The sequence below is a fragment of the Corythoichthys intestinalis genome, chromosome 18 (assembly GCF_030265065.1).
Source record: "Corythoichthys intestinalis isolate RoL2023-P3 chromosome 18, ASM3026506v1, whole genome shotgun sequence".
Classification (NCBI taxonomy): domain Eukaryota; kingdom Metazoa; phylum Chordata; class Actinopteri; order Syngnathiformes; family Syngnathidae; genus Corythoichthys; species Corythoichthys intestinalis.
The window spans coordinates 10,760,324-10,777,551 of NC_080412.1; the positions used below are offsets into that span (position 1 = coordinate 10,760,324).

The 17,228-nt window shown below is 42.6% G+C and overlaps 1 protein-coding gene across 2 annotated transcripts in view; it reads left to right on the forward strand.

The window, feature by feature from the left end:
* The window catches only part of LOC130906486 (protocadherin Fat 3), a 136,507-nt gene that overhangs the window by 59,298 nt on the left and 59,981 nt on the right, over positions 1-17,228 (forward strand). For both annotated transcript variants that reach the window (XM_057820875.1, XM_057820877.1), the window contains exons 9-22: positions 5,604-5,814; positions 7,713-7,784; positions 8,759-8,895; positions 10,844-11,119; positions 11,191-11,401; positions 13,318-13,532; positions 13,600-13,758; positions 14,486-14,607; positions 14,668-14,850; positions 15,018-15,132; positions 15,207-15,473; positions 15,572-15,922; positions 16,074-16,247; positions 16,355-16,885. In XM_057820875.1, coding sequence (XP_057676858.1) covers positions 5,604-5,814; positions 7,713-7,784; positions 8,759-8,895; positions 10,844-11,119; positions 11,191-11,401; positions 13,318-13,532; positions 13,600-13,758; positions 14,486-14,607; positions 14,668-14,850; positions 15,018-15,132; positions 15,207-15,473; positions 15,572-15,922; positions 16,074-16,247; positions 16,355-16,885 — 3,024 coding nt within the window. The remainder of the gene's footprint in view (positions 1-5,603; positions 5,815-7,712; positions 7,785-8,758; positions 8,896-10,843; positions 11,120-11,190; positions 11,402-13,317; positions 13,533-13,599; positions 13,759-14,485; positions 14,608-14,667; positions 14,851-15,017; positions 15,133-15,206; positions 15,474-15,571; positions 15,923-16,073; positions 16,248-16,354; positions 16,886-17,228) is intronic.

Consider the following 17,228-nt stretch of genomic DNA (forward strand, 5'->3'; position numbering starts at 1 on the left):
TGACTCATTTTTCTTCTTTTCATACCACTTTACTGCCGACATTAGCTTTATGTCTTTTCTGATTGGTCATTGCCCTGTTGAGTCTTCATAGGGAGTCAGTGTGTCTCAGTGGAGCGCAGACCGCCACTAAGGCCCAACAATCCATTTTGCATCAATTTCGGTTCAATGATTTTGAGGAGTTATTATTGTCTGAAAGATGTTGCAATAAAACAGAAAGAATTGTTGGTAGGTCAGCCCCAAAAAAGCCAGATTGTCATTGACATTTAGTCCGATTGCTACCAAATTGGACACTCATTTACTCGACTAATGGATATAGCCGAATTGCAAATAATTTGAGTTGATGTTGTCACACTTGGTGAGAGCAATGGACACCAAGTTATGGTATTTCACATATGGGATAAGGGGTTGGCGTGGCTCAGTGGTAGAGTAGTTGTCCCCCAGCCCAGAGGCTGTGGGTTCGAATCTCTGCCCAGATGAACTTGCCTAAGTATCCTTGAGCAGGATACTAAACCCCACATTGCTCCTGGTGCTGTGTCACCAGTAGGTAGATGGCAATGTAGTGTGAAGCGCTTTGAGCTTGAAAGGTGAAAAAGAGGTATACAAGTATGACACAATTTGAAAAATTCCTGTAACACAAAGGTGAATTTTGGTGACTTGCCATCAGATTTTTCTTCATTTTTATGTATTTATTTTTTTACAGTGGTACCTCGACATACAATCGCTTCGACACAATCTTTTCGACACTGGCGTAAAATTTGACTCGCCATTTGTTTCTACATCCGACGACATGCTCGAAAAACGATTTATGACAGCGCCTCAATCCGCAAAACGGACGCAGAGCGAATATTTTTGTGAGAGAAATCAACATGGGTTCCAAGAATGTTAGTTCAGGTGGTGAAAAAAGGAAACATGGTGAAAATTAAGATGGAAATGATAGAAAAATATGAGCGTGGTGAGCACATCTGTGAACTGGCTAGACAATAACGCCGTAAAATGTCTGATTTCAGTGGTCCTCCTTCGACCTCCGTTCGCCAGTCTTTATAAGTTAAGTTGACAATTATTATTGCCATATCGCCAAAGAAATCGACAGCTTCGTCAGGTTTTTAATCATTTATTTCAGAACTTGTGCATCACAACACGCCTACTGTCCGCTGCAGCTAATGCCAACAACAGAACATGAAAAGTCAAAGTAATTCAGGTGCATTCAGGTACACCACGCAAAAGACGGCACCTATCCAGCTTGTTTTCCATGTCTCCTTCCTTTAAAACACCTGGATCAATTGATCAGCTCATCAGTAAGCTCTGCAGGAGCCTGATAACGATCCTGATTATTTGAGTCAGGTGTGTTGGAGGAGGGAGACATGGAAAACAAGCTGGATAGGGGCCCTCAAGGACCGGAGTTGGCTACCCCTGTTATAGAGGATTGGTTCCATGCGTTTCATTTATATGGTATTGTTTGGCAGTTTATCTGACAACTCTCTTATCGATTCCGAGCAGCACGAATTACATCACAAAATTTCCGCATGGAACACACGCTCGATTTGGCACGTCAAACAACATGATTATTCAAAGAGTGATTACTCCCCAAGTATAATCCGGAGAGCTGTTGCCGAGTGGACACGTCATTATTCATGAGACTACTCAAAGAAATGGTGATTTTTCCAAAAAGTCAATTAATGGGTCTATCATATTCCTCAAATATTCTAAAAGAAAAATATAAAATATATTATAATGTTATAATAATAAATGTTATAATAATATAACATATATGCATTTAAAATTATTCTAAATGATTTTATTAGCAATTTTAATTCTCATTTCGGTCGGTAGTCCACCAATTCGTGTTTTTTTTTCTGAATAATTTGAATTTGGTGGGTCGTAGGGCCAATCTGACTACTGATTTCACACAAAAGTATATACCTCCGCATTAGATGGTGGTATTTTTGTGTTGCTACGACTAACGGAAGTGGATGTTCCTGAAAATGCACCTGATGACTACAGCCAATCAGCGTATTTTCGCCCGTAATTCAAGATAGGATGGTCCCATTGGTCCCAAACCAATTTTATTCTACTCAGTATCAAAAGGCCTTTCCATAGAGTACCCCAACTATGTCTAGGAAGTTAACAAATCCACGTTAATGGGGTATTGTGCTAAAATTCCTCTTATATTGTATGAGATCCAACCGTCCTTATGTAATTACACCAACCTAAATATAAACGTGTTAATGTTTGGGACAACAAAAGAGATACTCTGCCCCTGCTGTCTGGACTAGCTTTCTGTGTGTGCAGGCTTTCTTCACCCCATCTGAGAGGGTGTTCTCCACTGCTGTAGACACCATAAGTCCAGAACGATCACGTATCCTACCTGAAAAAGCAAACATGCTTATTTTTCTGCAAAAAGAATTGTTAATTTTGCACATTTGCACTACGCACTGTTCTGTTGTATTTGACAATATTTATCTTTTTTTTATTATTATTTTTGAGTGCTATCAGCTCATATGTCCTTCTAAAAAGTAGGACTTTTAAATTTCAGTTTGAAAAATGTTTCAGTAAAATGTTACACATTCCTGTCCATTTGCCACAGTTACATATTGCAACACTTAACATCGAGGCTTTGGGCCTCTTTTGACCTCGTTGTGAGTTTGTAAGGTTGTGACTTCTGATTAAACAAACTAGATGCCATTCAAAATCTTCTTTTTCCCCAAATTAAAATCGATAAGAGAATTGATAAAGAATCGAATCGTTAAGCAATGTGGTTTGGAATCGGAATCCTAAAAATCCTATCAATTCTCATCCCTATTTGTTATATTATTACAGGTATAGTGTGTGACTCCAATTTGATTGGCTAAAATAGTACCGGTGTTTAAAAATGTCTGACAGCTATTTAGCTACTTCCAGGAAATAGTGGCTATTACTTAGGTTTTTCTCCACTATTACAAATTCAAGAGTCCTTCCGCTGGAATACAAATGATGATTGAAACGGCTATTTTATTTACCAGTAAATTGTAATAGAAAGCACTGATGTGACATCACTTCCTGAAGGGGCGGCAGGGGTGGGCAGTGCCCACCCACAGACATGCTCTGCCCACCCACAGAAAACTGGATGTAGTACTAACGGCAGTCTGGGCAACGCGTATGGTATCCCATTCATATAGCACTGATGTGTTCTAAGTTTTAACCTTTGCGTTGTTACCTCCTCTTTCACCCTAAAAAAAAAATGGTAGTGGTAAATGGTGTTATACTTATATAGCGCTTTTCCACCTTAAGAAATTAAATGTTGGTTTTGTTCCTAGGGGGCGCTACACACATGTACGCATATTTTTTTATTTATTTATTTATTTATTTTTTTTACATTTTATCAAAATTTTCACCAGTGTTCACCTGGCTGTTGAGTTTAGTGAGTTTTGAAGCATTCTGAGGATGTCAAAGTAGGGCTCAAAGCGTTGGCGGGACAAAGAATGACTGCTAGGGGGCGCTACATAGTGTATTTGGAATTTGTCTTTACACGGTATCAAAGATTGCACCTGTCTTGACCTGCCTGCTGATTTTGGTGCCTTTTGAAGCATTCTAAGGGGGTCAAATTGGGCTGCGGAACAAAGAATATAATAAAAAAAATAATAATAATAATAAAACCGAGGAACCATAATAGGTTACCTAAAAAAAAACATTGTCACCTACATGTCCATAATGTCTAGTTATGGATGTGTTCGAAGTCAAATCAAATCAAATCAACTTTTATTTGTTTAGACCAAATCACAACAACAGTTATCTCAAGGAGAAAACAAAACATGTTTTAAGGTGCAGTAGCCCTACGCTGGATTTGGACCTTCTTGAGCATTGTAGCTTTTTTTTTTTTTTTTTTTTTTTTTTTTTTTAAATCCCCAACCACACCTGGCATCCTGGTAACACCACTGAGAACAGTTATCTCAAGGAAAAAAACAAAACATGTTTTAAGGTGCAGTAGCCCTACGCTGGATTTTGACCTACAGTGGGTCAAATAAGTATTTAGTCAACCACTAATTGTGCAAGTTCTCCCACTTGAAAATATTAGAGAGGCCTGTAATTGTCAACATGGGTAAACCTCAACCATGAGAGACAGAATGTGGAAAAAGAAAAACAGAAAATCACATTGTGTGATTTTTAAAGAATTTATTTGCAAATCATGGTGGAAAATACCAAAAGATCATCACAATACTTTGTTATGTACCTTTTGCTGGCAATAATGGAGGCCAAACGTTTTCTGTAACTCTTCACAAGCTTTTCACACACTGTTGCTGGTATTTTGGCCCATTCCTCCATGCAGATCTCCTCTGGAGCAGTGATGTTTTGGGGCTGTCGTTGGGCAACACGGACTTTCAACTCCCTCCACAGATTTACTATAGGGTTCAGATCTGGAGAATGGCTAGGCCACTCCAGGACCTTGAAATGCTTCTTACGAAGCAACTCATTTGTTGCCCTGGCTGTGTGTTTTGGATCATTGTCATGCTGAAAGACCCAGCCACGTCTCATCTTCAATGCCCTTGCTGATGGAAGGAGGTTTTCACTCAAAATCTCTCGATACATGGCCCCATTCATTCTTTCCTTTACACAGATCAGTCGTCCTGTCTCTTTGCAGAAAAACAGCCCTAAAGCATGATGTTTCAGCCCCCATGCTTCACAGTGGGTATGGTGTTCTTTGGATGCAATTCAGTATTCTTTCTCCTCCAAACACGACAACCTGTGTTTCTACCAAAAAGTTCTATTTTGGTTTCATCTGACCATAACACATTCTCCCAGTCCTCTTCTGGATCATCTAAATGCTCTCTAGCGAAACGCAGACGGGCCTGGACGTGTACTTTCTTCAGCAGGGGTACACGTCCGACAACTGAGGATTTGAGTCCCTGGTGGCGCATTGTGTTACTGATGGTAGCCTTTCTTACTGTGGTCCCAGCTCTCTGTAGGTCATTCACTTGGTACCCCAGTGTGGTTCTGGGATTTTTGCTCACTGTTCTTGTTATCATTTTGACGCCACGGGGTGAGATCTTGCATGGAGCCCCAGATCGAGGGAGATTATCAGTGGTCTTGTATGTCTTCCATTTTCTAATAATTGATCCCACAGTTGATTTCTTTACACCAAGCGTTTTACCTATTGCAGATTCAGTCTTCCCAGCCTGGTGTAGGTCTACAATTTTGTCTCTAGTGTCCTTCGACAGCTCTTTGGTCTTGGCCATAGTGGAGTTTGGAGTGTGACTGACTGAAGTTGTGTACAGGTGTCTATTATACCGATAATGAGTTAAAACAGGTGCCATTAATACAGGTAACAAGTGGAGCCTCATTAGACCTCGTTAGAAGAAGTTAGACCTCTTTGACAGCCCGAAATCTTGCTTGTTTGTAGGTGATCTAATGCTTATTTTCCACTCTAATTTGGAAATAAATTCTTTAAAAATCAAACATTGTGATTTTCTGTTTTTTTTCCCCACATTCTGTCTCTCATGGTTGAGGTTTGAGTTGACTAAATACTTATTTGCCCCACTGTACTTGAGCATTGTAGCTCCCCCCCCCCAGTAAGACTAATGCCGACCCACACCTGGCATCCTGGTAACACCACTGACTTCCTGTCTCAGATCAAAGCAGAAGACGGCGGCGACCCACCCCTGTGGTCCACAGTCAAGCTCCACGTGGAGTGGATCGTCCGGCCAACACCCTCCCCGCTGCCCCTGCTATTCACCCAGCGTTGCTACAACTTCTCCGTGCCCGAGACGGCCTCCGTGACTCAGCCAGTCGGAGTGGTCGCTGTCAGCCAGTCTAACACCCCCGTTTGGTTCAACATCGTGGGTAAGGTTACCAGGAAGAGATGATGGAAAATACTGTGAGCATTTTTGTAAAAGCATCATCGAGTTTCAGCCTGACATAGCTTTCTATTTTTACATACTGGACATGCGCTAAGAGTGCGTTCAATTTTATTTATTTATTTGTTCTATCTGTGCAGTGACGACATGATTGATTTTTATGACCTCTCATTTCACTGGTTGTCCAGTACTGCTGCTGCGGTTGAAAATAATCAACATCACGGCCGCACATTAATTAAAAAAGAGTTGATTAGGCTACGCCGACGCAGGGGAAACGTCATTGTAATCGTTGCTTGCATTTTTCATGCTTCAGTGGCAGAATCTTAGATCTTAGAATGTTGCTTCAAGTATCCTCTTTGGATAGAAGTATTGGGACATTTGTGTGAACTGTTCAGAATACCGTTTTTTACTTGTGGCTCTTTTCAACCATCTTCTGTTAATACAAATGAGTTTATCACTAGTAAGCGTCTAATGCCTTTGAAGTGGGAGGGCAGCGAAAGAATGATTCACTGCCGAGCCTCCCACTTCAAATGGATTGGACGTTTTGCACAGTCAAAAGCAGCCAATGAGTTAACAAGGAAAATGCAAAAATACACCCAGTTAATATCGAGTTATGCAAAATCTAATTTCACCCATGACACCAAATTTCTGGTGACCTGTGGTCATGTAAAAACAATTACCTGAGTATCGATACGTTTCTAATCAAATACAGTGGTACCTCGACCTAAGATCGCTTCGACACGCGATCTTTTCGACATCCGACGTAAAATTTGGCTTGCCATTTGTTTCTACACCCGACGACATGCTCGAAATACAATGATTTAAGACAGCGCCCCAGTTTCTTTGTTTTCCCGCAAGACAGACACATGGCGGATTTTCTTCTTGTGAGAGAAATCAACAAGTTCCAAGAATGTTAGTGCAGGTGGTGAAAAAAGGAAAAGGTCAGGCTTTAATATTGAAATGAAGATGGAAATGTCCGTGAACTGGCTCGACAAGATGACCGTAGAATGTCTACGATCTCGACGGTCCCCCTCCTCCGACGTCCGTTTGCCAGTCTTTATAAGTGAAGGTGACAATTATTATTGTGGTAACATCGCCAAAAAAATCGCCAGCTTCGTAAGGTTTTTGATCATTTATTTCAGAACTTGTGCAGCACAACATGCCTACTGTACATCGCAGCTGAACATGAAAAGTGAAAGTAAAAAGTCACTCTGTCACGTCAGCGAGGCGGTGCGTTCAGGTGCACCAGGCAAAACACATTGATCACATTAGAACCCGATTCGTTCCATTATTACAAGAATTATTATTATAGTATTATTCCTACTTTTTATTCATAATTTATTTGTTTTACTCTATGTAAGTGCTATTTGCAATCCTACCAGCAGTATTTACTAAGGTTTTAGTGTAGATTTTCGGCCTGCGGAACGAATTAATGGAATTGTAATGTATTTTTATGGGAAAATTCTGCTCGACATACGACCATTTCGACTTACAAACAAGGTCCTGGAACGAATTAACTTTGTATGTAGAGGTACCGCTGTGTTGTATTTCAGTACGGATACTTTTGACAACCCTATTAAAGACATGCAGCGCATAAGCCTGTAAAAATCCGTGTATAAACCGCAGGGTTCAAAGCGGAGGGAAAAAGCAGCGGCTTGTAGTCCGAAGATTACAGTGAATAGGAATTAATAAATAATATTTAAATTTTAGTTACACAGCTAAATCAATACAACGGGTAATACAGAACTTTTGATAATTTGATTTGCACACGTCTACAGCTGTTGTCTCTGATCTCAAAAATATTTGCAAACTACCTGAAAGGCTTTGTCCCCCAGTTTCGTCCCTTCACATACATTTTGATTTCATGTTGTCGTCCACGTGCAGGAGGACGCGTGGCCAGAGAAATGTTCTACATTCCGCAAAATGCGTGTGGGAGGAACTGCTCTCTCGACACAGGTGAGGCAAGAAGCAATTTAGCCACATAAAGGGAAAAAAACAGAACAAAACAAAATGGTGAATTGAGCACAGCAGCCTGTGTTTAGCCAACGGCCGTATGGATTGATTTCATTTGTAAAAGCATCTCCATACTCTGACAATCTGTGTATGCATTAGTAGCAGTGATGCAACATGAACACATTCCAATCCAAATCAAAACATGAAAAAAAAAATGAATCAAAATGTTTTTCCTTCACAAAAATAGATTGCCTTACTGTAATAAATGAAAAATTCCTAAAGATTTTGCTTCCCTATCAATCACTGATCAAATATTTACTGCTTCCTAAAACTGCTTCCCATCTGTGTTCCCTGCTTCATGTATTTATGAGCTACTCTTCACACCCCGAGATGACTAGACCGTAAATAGTCAGTCGAGCATCGTTTCTGACGCTTGCCTCACATTTCTGTTGCATTGAGGGAAAAGCTTCTCCTTTGAAGAAGCATTTTGACTTGTGATATCTCTTTTTAGTAATGCTGTGAGACGGCTCACCCTGAGTCTAATATTGACCATTTTCTCTTTAGGGGGAAAACAGCAACAACAAGAACCTCAGAAAAAAAAGTAAGCCAATCCCTGCAATGGGCATCAGTATTCATGTGCTTGCGCATGAAGCCGGGGCCCTCAGATATGTGCAGGGATGAGAGCGAGGATTGTGTTGAATAACTAAGGCGTATCAATTCTTCCTCTCTCTGTGCCTCTAATCAAACATTAAGCCTATAAACTCTACACTAGCCCAGACCGCGAGGTGGCTGGTGTTTGGCGAGCGATAAGGCAGATGTTGGTGAGGACGCTAACGGCCCCCGGGCCGACGGGCGGCGCATTGTTGCGTTTCGCTTCACTTTACTGCGCTCAGCCACCGGGCCCAGATGGCCGTAATAATTGCGAGGTGAGGTTGAGACGCGAATGCTAACGTGCTAACGTGTGTGTGTGTTTGCAGGTAGCTTCGATATGCAGTATGACCTCCAAGTGGGCGTGGGCACCTTGGTGGTGGCGAAACCGCTGGACGCCGAGGTGCAGGCCTTCTACAACATGACAGTGCAGGTGACGGACGGCACCAGTGTCGCCACCACTCAGGTACACGCACGGGATGAGTTAATCAAAACTATATCGGGAATGACTTCTTGAGGTCTCCTCACAAGTTTTAAGAGTTTAATTTGATCAGTTTTCTGATAATCTCTGCCCAAATGCAATTAAGAAAACTAAAATATTTCACAAGTTTAGCATTGTCAGTTTGTTTTGTTCTACAAATTTGAAATAAGAGTTAACAAAATATCTGGATAAGTGTGCTTTTAAAGGGAACTAACACAAAAAAATATTGTCAAAATCTGCCTTAAGTGGCTGCTTCAAACTAAATGCTTCAAACTTATTTTTTTGGACTGCGACAGGATGGATCTTCGCACCGAATTTCAAATTAGAAACAAATTAGAAACAACTGAATGATGTTTTATGATGACTCATCCAAAATTGCTGCAATATGTGGCCCACGTGCAATCACAAAAAATGAATATCACCGTTAGTTGTATTGAGTTAATTTGGTCTATACTTATAGATTAGTTGAATTTTTCTTTTATCCCAAACAATTGTTTTAGGTTGTTTTATTTCACACCAACACCAGTAACACTCTGATGAAGGCAGAAGTAGTCGAAACATGTCAGGTAATTAAAACAACTATGGAAATGCTACATAGACGACATTCTGGAAAAAAGTAAAAACAGGACATACACAATGACAAACGGACCACCTCAACACCATAGACACCACCGGCAGCATTAAATTCACCCAAGAAGAGGAAACAGATCAATCCATAGCCTTTCTGGACATAAACATACACCACACAGACAACAGAGACATCAAAATAAAAGTACACAGGAAACCCACACACACTGACCAATACCTCCTATGGACATCTGAACACCCCATTATCAACAAACTGTCAGTAGTCAGAACATTACATGAACCTATGACAATAATCACGGACCCAGATGACAGAACACAAGACGAAAAGCACATACAACATGCAGTAAAAAGGTGTCAGTATCCACATTGGGCAATTGAAAAAGGTGCAGGACAGGTTAAAAACAAAAACAACACAACACAGGGGTTAAAGAAAAAACAAACATAAGAAGAACACAGAGATATGGTGACGTTGCCGTATGTGAGAGGAGTCACGGAATGTATCCAATGAGTCATGCAAAAATGCAAGCTGAACACACCGATCAAACCACACACAAAACTCCGCCAGATATTGATACATCCAAAGGACAAAGTCCACCCAGAAAACTAATGTAACTCCTTAAATGAAATTTCATGCAAAACATTCAATAAATCATACATCGGAGAGACCGGGAGGAGCTTTATTAGAAGAAAAACAGAACACAAGAAGGGGTGTGAGAAGGAGACAGCAATAAGACAAACAAGGGCAATAAACGAACAAGCACAACAGGAACATCACAAGTCAGCCATCACCGATCACTGCAAAAGGGAAAACCACATTATGGACTGAGAAAAGGCCAGAGTCAGTTGGGGCCCGAGGACCATCAACGGGGATGAGGGGGTTTACATGCTCTCTACTACCTGGACCAGCATCCTGGAAGAGTCAATGGTCAGTAGAGGGCGTGACTCACCTGTTAGATTTGACATTCACCAGGTGATAAATACGCGTCAGACCAACACCAGTGACACTCTGGTGAAGGCGGAAGTAGTCGGCAAAACATGTCAGGTACTGTAATTCAAACAACCTAAAACAAATGTCTGGGATAAAAGACAAATTCAACTAATGAATTTCACCGAGCTTTGCCCATCTGTCTTGTGTGCAAGTGTAAAATTTGGTAGCCATTGGACCAAATCTCAAAGTAAATTTGCTTTTGAAGGACCCCTGGAAATGGCAGAACTGCGCCTCCAATGGCTGCTTCAAACCAAAATGGACATCTTTTGTGTTTTTGAGCGTGGTTACTTGAAAGGAACCAGGAACCTGACACTGGGGGCTGAATTATCCTCAAAGAATGCATTTGCACAATGCCAGGTATACATCCGGGTCCAGGACAGCAACGACAACCCTCCAGTCTTCCCGCAGCCGGCCTACGATGTCAGCGTGTCTGAGGAAGTGGCGGTGGACACAGAGCTCCTGCGTCTGCGTGCGTCAGACATGGATGAGCGTAGCCGCCTAAGCTTTTCCATTTACGGCAGCGTGGACCCAGCTAGCATGCGGTTGTTCAGAGTCAACCCAGGAACAGGGGCGGTGCACACGGCTGACCTGCTGGACTACGAGGCCAGGACGCAGCACATACTCACTGTGATGGTAAGTTCTTGCCAATGTTGCTCTGATTTGATCTTCCTGATCTCAACTCATTGTTTGTTCTGGTGCTTCAGGTCAAGGACCAGGAGTTTCCATACAACCGGGACCTGGCCAGGATCCTCGTGGCAGTAGAGGACGCCAACGATAACGTACCCTACTTCACCAGCACCAATTATGACGCTGTCGCATATGAATCATTCCCCGTTGGTACCTCGGTCATGCAAGTCACTGCACTGGACAAGGACAATGGGATCAATGGACAACTAACCTACTCTATACAAGCAGGTTAGAATTGGTCCTTCTCAAAAAATTAGCACATTGTGATAAGGTTCGTTATTTTCTGTCATGTACTGATAAACATTAGACTTTCATACGTTTTAGATTCATTACACACAACTGACGTGGTTCAAGCCTTTTATTGTTTTAATATTGATGATTTTGGCAAAAAAGTAAAAACAAACAAAAATCCCTATCTCCAAAAATTTGCACATTTCTTCCGACCAGTACAAAAAGTGTTTTTTAACACACAAAAATTCAACCTTCAATTAATTAATATATCAGCTATGCACTCAATACTTTGCCGGAAATCCTTTTGCAGAAATGACTGCTTCAATGCGGCGTGGAGTGGAGGCAATCAGCCTGTGGCACTGCTGAGTTGTTATGGAGGCCCAGGATGCTTCTATAGCGGCCTTAAGATTATCCACAGTGTTGGGCCTGGTGTCTCTCAACTTCCTCTTCACAATATCCCACAGATTCTCTATGGGGTTCAGGTCAGGAGAGTTGGCAGGCCAATTGAGCACAGTAATGCCATGGTCAGTAAACCATTTACCAGTGGTTTTGGCACTGTGAGCAGGTGCCAGGTCGTGCTGAAAAATGAAATCTTCATCTCCATGAAGCTTTTCAGCAGATGGAAGCATGAGGTGCTCCAATATCTCCTGATAGCTAGCTGTATTGACCCTGCCCTTGATAAAACACAGTAGACCAACACCAGCAGCTGACATGGCACCCCAGACCATCACTCACTGTGGGTACTTGACACAGGACTTCAGGCATTTTGGCATTACCTTCTCCCCAGTCTTCCTCCAAACTCTGGCACCTTGATTTCCGAACGACATGCAAGATTTGCTTTCATCTGAAAAAAGTACTTTGGACCACTGAGCAACAGTCCAGTGCTGCTTCTCTGTAGCCCAGGTCAGGCGCTTCTGCCGCTTGTTTCAGGTTCAAAAGTGGTTTGACCTAGGGAATGCGGCACCTGCAGCCCATTTCCAGCACAGCCCATTTCCAGCACACGCCTGTGCACAGTGGCTCTGGATGTTTCTACCCCAGACTCAGTCCACTGTTTCTGCAGGTCCCCCAAGGTCTGGATTCGGCCTTTCTCCACAATCTTTCTCAGGGTGCGGTCACCTCTTCTGGTTGTGCAGTGTTTCCTGCCACACTTTTTCCTTCCCACAGACTTCCCACTGAGGTGCTTTGATACAGCACTCTGGGAACAGCCTATTCGCTCAAAAATTTCTTTCTGTGTCTTAGCCTCTTACTTGAGGGTGTCAATGATGGCCTTCTGGACAGCAGTCAGGTCGGCAGTCTTGCCCATGATTGCAGTTTTGAGTAATGAACCAGGCTGGGAGTTTTTAAAAGCCTCAGGAATTTTTCGCAGGGGTTTTGAGTTAATACGTTGATTCAGATGATTAGGTTAGTAGCTTCTTTAGAGTACCTTTTCATGATATGCCAATTTTTTGAGATAGGGACTTTTGGTTTCACTTGACTTTTTTTTGCCAAAATCATCAATATTAAAACAATGAAAAGCTTGAACTACTTCAGTTGTGTGTAATAAATTTAAAATATATGAAAGTCTAATGTTTATCAGTACATTACAGAAAATAATGTTTATCACAATATGCAAATTTTTTGAGAAGGACCAGTAGTCCCCATTTTTTCTGTTTTGTTTATCTCTAGGTTCTCAATTGGTAGCAATAAAATGGCTAGATTTTTCAAACGTTTTACTGTTTCATGGCAAGTCATCAAACTTCCTGCCAAGTTCCAACCATCTCATAACGACAAAAATCCAAACCTTTCGCAAATTAGCATCACCCAGGGTCTAGTTTACATGGGGAAAATCTAGTAGGATTTGGACAAACTCTCAAATACAAGTATGTCCTTTGTAAATTCACACAAGTCCTTTGGCTGCTTTTATCATTTTGCAGGCAACACGGGCGGTATATTCGGCATAAACAACAACACAGGTCTCATCTTTATCGCCAAGGACCTGGACTTATCTTCTGTGGGTTTTTACACACTTACCGTGCGAGTCACGGATGGCGGCTTTCCCCGACTAATGGCAACCGCGTCCGCTCGTGTATCCTTGACACTCTCTGACTTATCCAAACCCAAATTCTCACAGAAAGAGTACCAGGCCGAGGTAAATTATGTAAAGATCTGCCACATTCGGAATATAATATCTGATTTATTTATTTATTTTTTTACAGATCCTGGAAAACAGCACAGCTGGAACCCATGTGGCCACCATAAGTGCACTGAGTCGCTCAGCACTCATTTATGACATTACCAGGGGCAACGAGGAAAAGTGCTTCTTTATTAATCACCACACTGGAGTCATCAGCACGCGCAAACGCTTCGACTTTGAGGTCAGTTTATACTTTGTGGACTCGTTATTAATATTATCGATGGTATTACATGGATAAACTAACTCATAATTCAAAACTATGGAAGAAATACAAAGGAAAAATATCACATTGCTTTGATTTTTGAACTGATCAGGGTAGTGTTACCAATCCTGCATATTTTTGAAAAAAACACTTGTTAAATATGAAAATTAAGCCTCTAAGTCAGTTTTATTTGTGAACATTAAACCTTACAGGCATTTCTGCTTTCTCAAGCTATGCACCAAAAGACTGAGACCAGACATGAGAAATTTGCCGTTTTGTTTTGAAGCAGTCATTTAGACTGTTTCGGAATGAGACGGATAAAAGGTCCTAAATTTAGAACTATTTTAGTTAAGGATGTTCCCGATCCGATCACGTATCGGTAGACCGTCAAAGTCGAATGACTGAGGTTCAAAAGTATGTGATCAAGACATCCTCAATTTTAGTTTTTGTCGCTGTCTGCGGACTGAGTTTGTTAGCGCTCATGCAAATCTTTAGAAATTAGCGTAATAATAAACTCACCGGCTGCCACTGATAGCACTAGACCTCAGATCCATTTGAAGTGGGAATGAATGCTCATTCACTGCCACCCTACCATTGCAAATGGATTAGAGGTCTACTAGTGATAAATAAATTGCTCATTTAAATTCACAGCAGATAAAAAAAAATCTCATCTGTAACATCTGTCCCATATCTTTGTTTTGGTCAGAAAACCTCATACTACTTCCTGATGGTCCGCGCCTCCAGCATGGCGGGCGCAGAGGCCAGCGTTGCCATCACAGTCCAAGTGGGCGACGTCAATGATAACGCACCTGTATTTCAGCAGCTAAGGTAAGAAAATAGTTTGAGCACAGTTTTAGACCGCAAGTCCTAAGACTATTGTCGGAACAGGTATACGGGGACCATCAGCGAGGCGGCTCCGGTTAACAGCGTTGTCCTAGGGGACGATGGTGACCCGCTAGTCATCCAGGCGACGGATGCCGACCGCAATCACAACGCCCTGCTGGTCTTTCAAATCATAGATGAGACCGCTCGCATGTTTTTCAGTGTTGACCCTGGGACCGGATCAATCCGGTAGGTTTTCATGTCTGTCTAATCATTAGAAGATCCTCAAAAACTCGTAAGAATTCATGACTTGAAAAGATGCATGAAATTGTCCATTGTGAATTAAACCCTAAAGGCAGTAGCAACTAGCAGTATTCCCTTATTGTTGCTGAATTTGGCATTTTTTCGTATTCCAGGACAATTGCCAGTGTGGATTATGAGACTTTCCCTGAGTTTGTCTTCAGGGTTCATGTCCGAGACAGTGGACAGCCACCTAAAAGTGCCGAGAGTCCTGCTGAGGTGTTTATCAAAGTGAGTGTCTCCTTGTTTACTTGTTGGTCTTCTTCTCACAAGCCATTGAACTCATCCTTCTACTTAATTTTCAGGTGATTAACATCAATGACTCGCCACCGACATTCTCACAGGACATGTATGAGAGCATTCTCCTGCTACCCACCTACGTGGGAGTGGAGGTCCTCCGCGTAGATGCCTTCGACCCTGACGATACCTTGGGCCCTGCTAACAAAACACTCCAGCTAGTCTACTCGCTAGTGGACCGCAACCTGGAACATTTCTCTGTAGAGCGCAGCAGTGGCGTGGTGACGGTCATCAATCAGAACCTCAGCAAGGAACGCTATCGATTCAACGTGAAGGTCGGCCAATCGACATACCGGACACTTCATTTGGCACGAGCTAATAGCTACAAAATGGTAGTAAACATTCTCTGCTGGTTCGTGTTAACACTCGGCAGGTTTGGGACGGTCGTTTCTCCAGCGTGGCATTGGTTACAGTGCTCATCCGTCAAGCTGTCAGCAGCGGTCTCTCCTTCATTGTCCCGTTTTACACCGCCACCGTACGGGAAAACACCCGCAACCTGAGCGTCCTGGCCGTAGTAAATCCTGTCGGCCAGTTCCCAAATGAGCCATTGAAGTTCACGCTGCTCAACCCCGGCGGGCTCTTCACCGTAAGGCCCACCTGCGGTGCGTTGCTCACCGCTGGTGTCCCGTTTGACCGTGAAGAACGGGACAGCTATGAATTGGTGGTGGCAGTCCAAAGGGAGGAGGAAGTACTGAAGGTGGCAAGAGTGACTGTCCAAGTGCAGGTTTGAATGAAAACTATCAGAAAATCTCATGAAGCCATGCCTAAAAATACAAAGGATGTCTTGATGTCTACAGTTTTGGTTTAGAGTGACCGTTTTAAGGTTATTTTCTCCAAACATGCGCTGAGTTTCTGATGATTTTGTCTCCTATCAGGTGGAAGATGATAATGATAACGCCCCTGAGTTTGTGAACCTCCCGTACTACGCCACAGTACAAGTGGAAGCAGAACCAGGCTCATCTATTTTTACGGTGACAGCTACTGACCGTGACTTGGGCATGAATGCTCAGGTGATGTATCGCCTCAAGGAACCGAACAGGAACTTTCAGGTAGGACTGACTCCTAATCTTTAGTCTTCACGCTTACTTAACTCAATCTACAATTTTTTACAACCTCTTTTAAGGAAGCACTGTCTCATGAACCTATTGCCACACAGGTGAACCCTGTGACAGGGGAGTTGACACTAAAGCGAGCCTTCGAAGCAGACTTGTCCAACGCGGAATTCAAGTTGGTAGTCGTGGCTTCCGACGGCGGCATCCCCTGTCTGTCCAGCGAGGTAGAGCTCCCGGTCAGCGTGCTGAACAAAGCCATGCCGTTGTTCGACAAGCCCTTCTACGGCATTACCGTGCCCGAGGACGTGGCCGTGTCCACCTCTCTGCTGAGCATCAACGCCAGCAGCCCGACAGGGCAGCCCATCATCTTCACCCTGGCCGGCGGCGACCCATTACAACAGTTTGACATCGGTTTCGACACAGGAGTGGTCAGCGTACTCTACCCGCTGGACTACGAAACAGCGCCATACTACCGCCTCGCCGCCAGGGCCACCGACACATTGACGGGTGCCAGGTCCGAGGTGGATGTGGATGTGGTGGTGCTTGACGTCAACGACAACGCACCTACTTTCCAGAAGCAGGCGTACTTCGCCGTGCTGCCTGAGAATGTCATGATCGGAACAAGTGTCCTACAGGTAAATATAACTTCAGTCTAAAAATAAAAACCTTGTGGTTTTTGAATATTAACTCATTTCCTGCCAGGTGAATGTTCAACTTTCAGTGCCATTGACGGCGCTAGATGTCCAATTCATTTTGGAATGGATTCGATGTCTAGCGCCTTCAATGGCAGGCAATAATTGAAAAATGGAATTGAAAACTACTATCTGTATTTTCATACAAATACAGTACATCTTAATCTCAAACACTTCCGTTTCATCTTCCAAAATAAATTGACTATAAAGCGCACATTGATTTTAATCTTGGATTATCGTTCACCATGTTAATCCAAAATGACTATTTCCTCCGGGAAGTTCACTG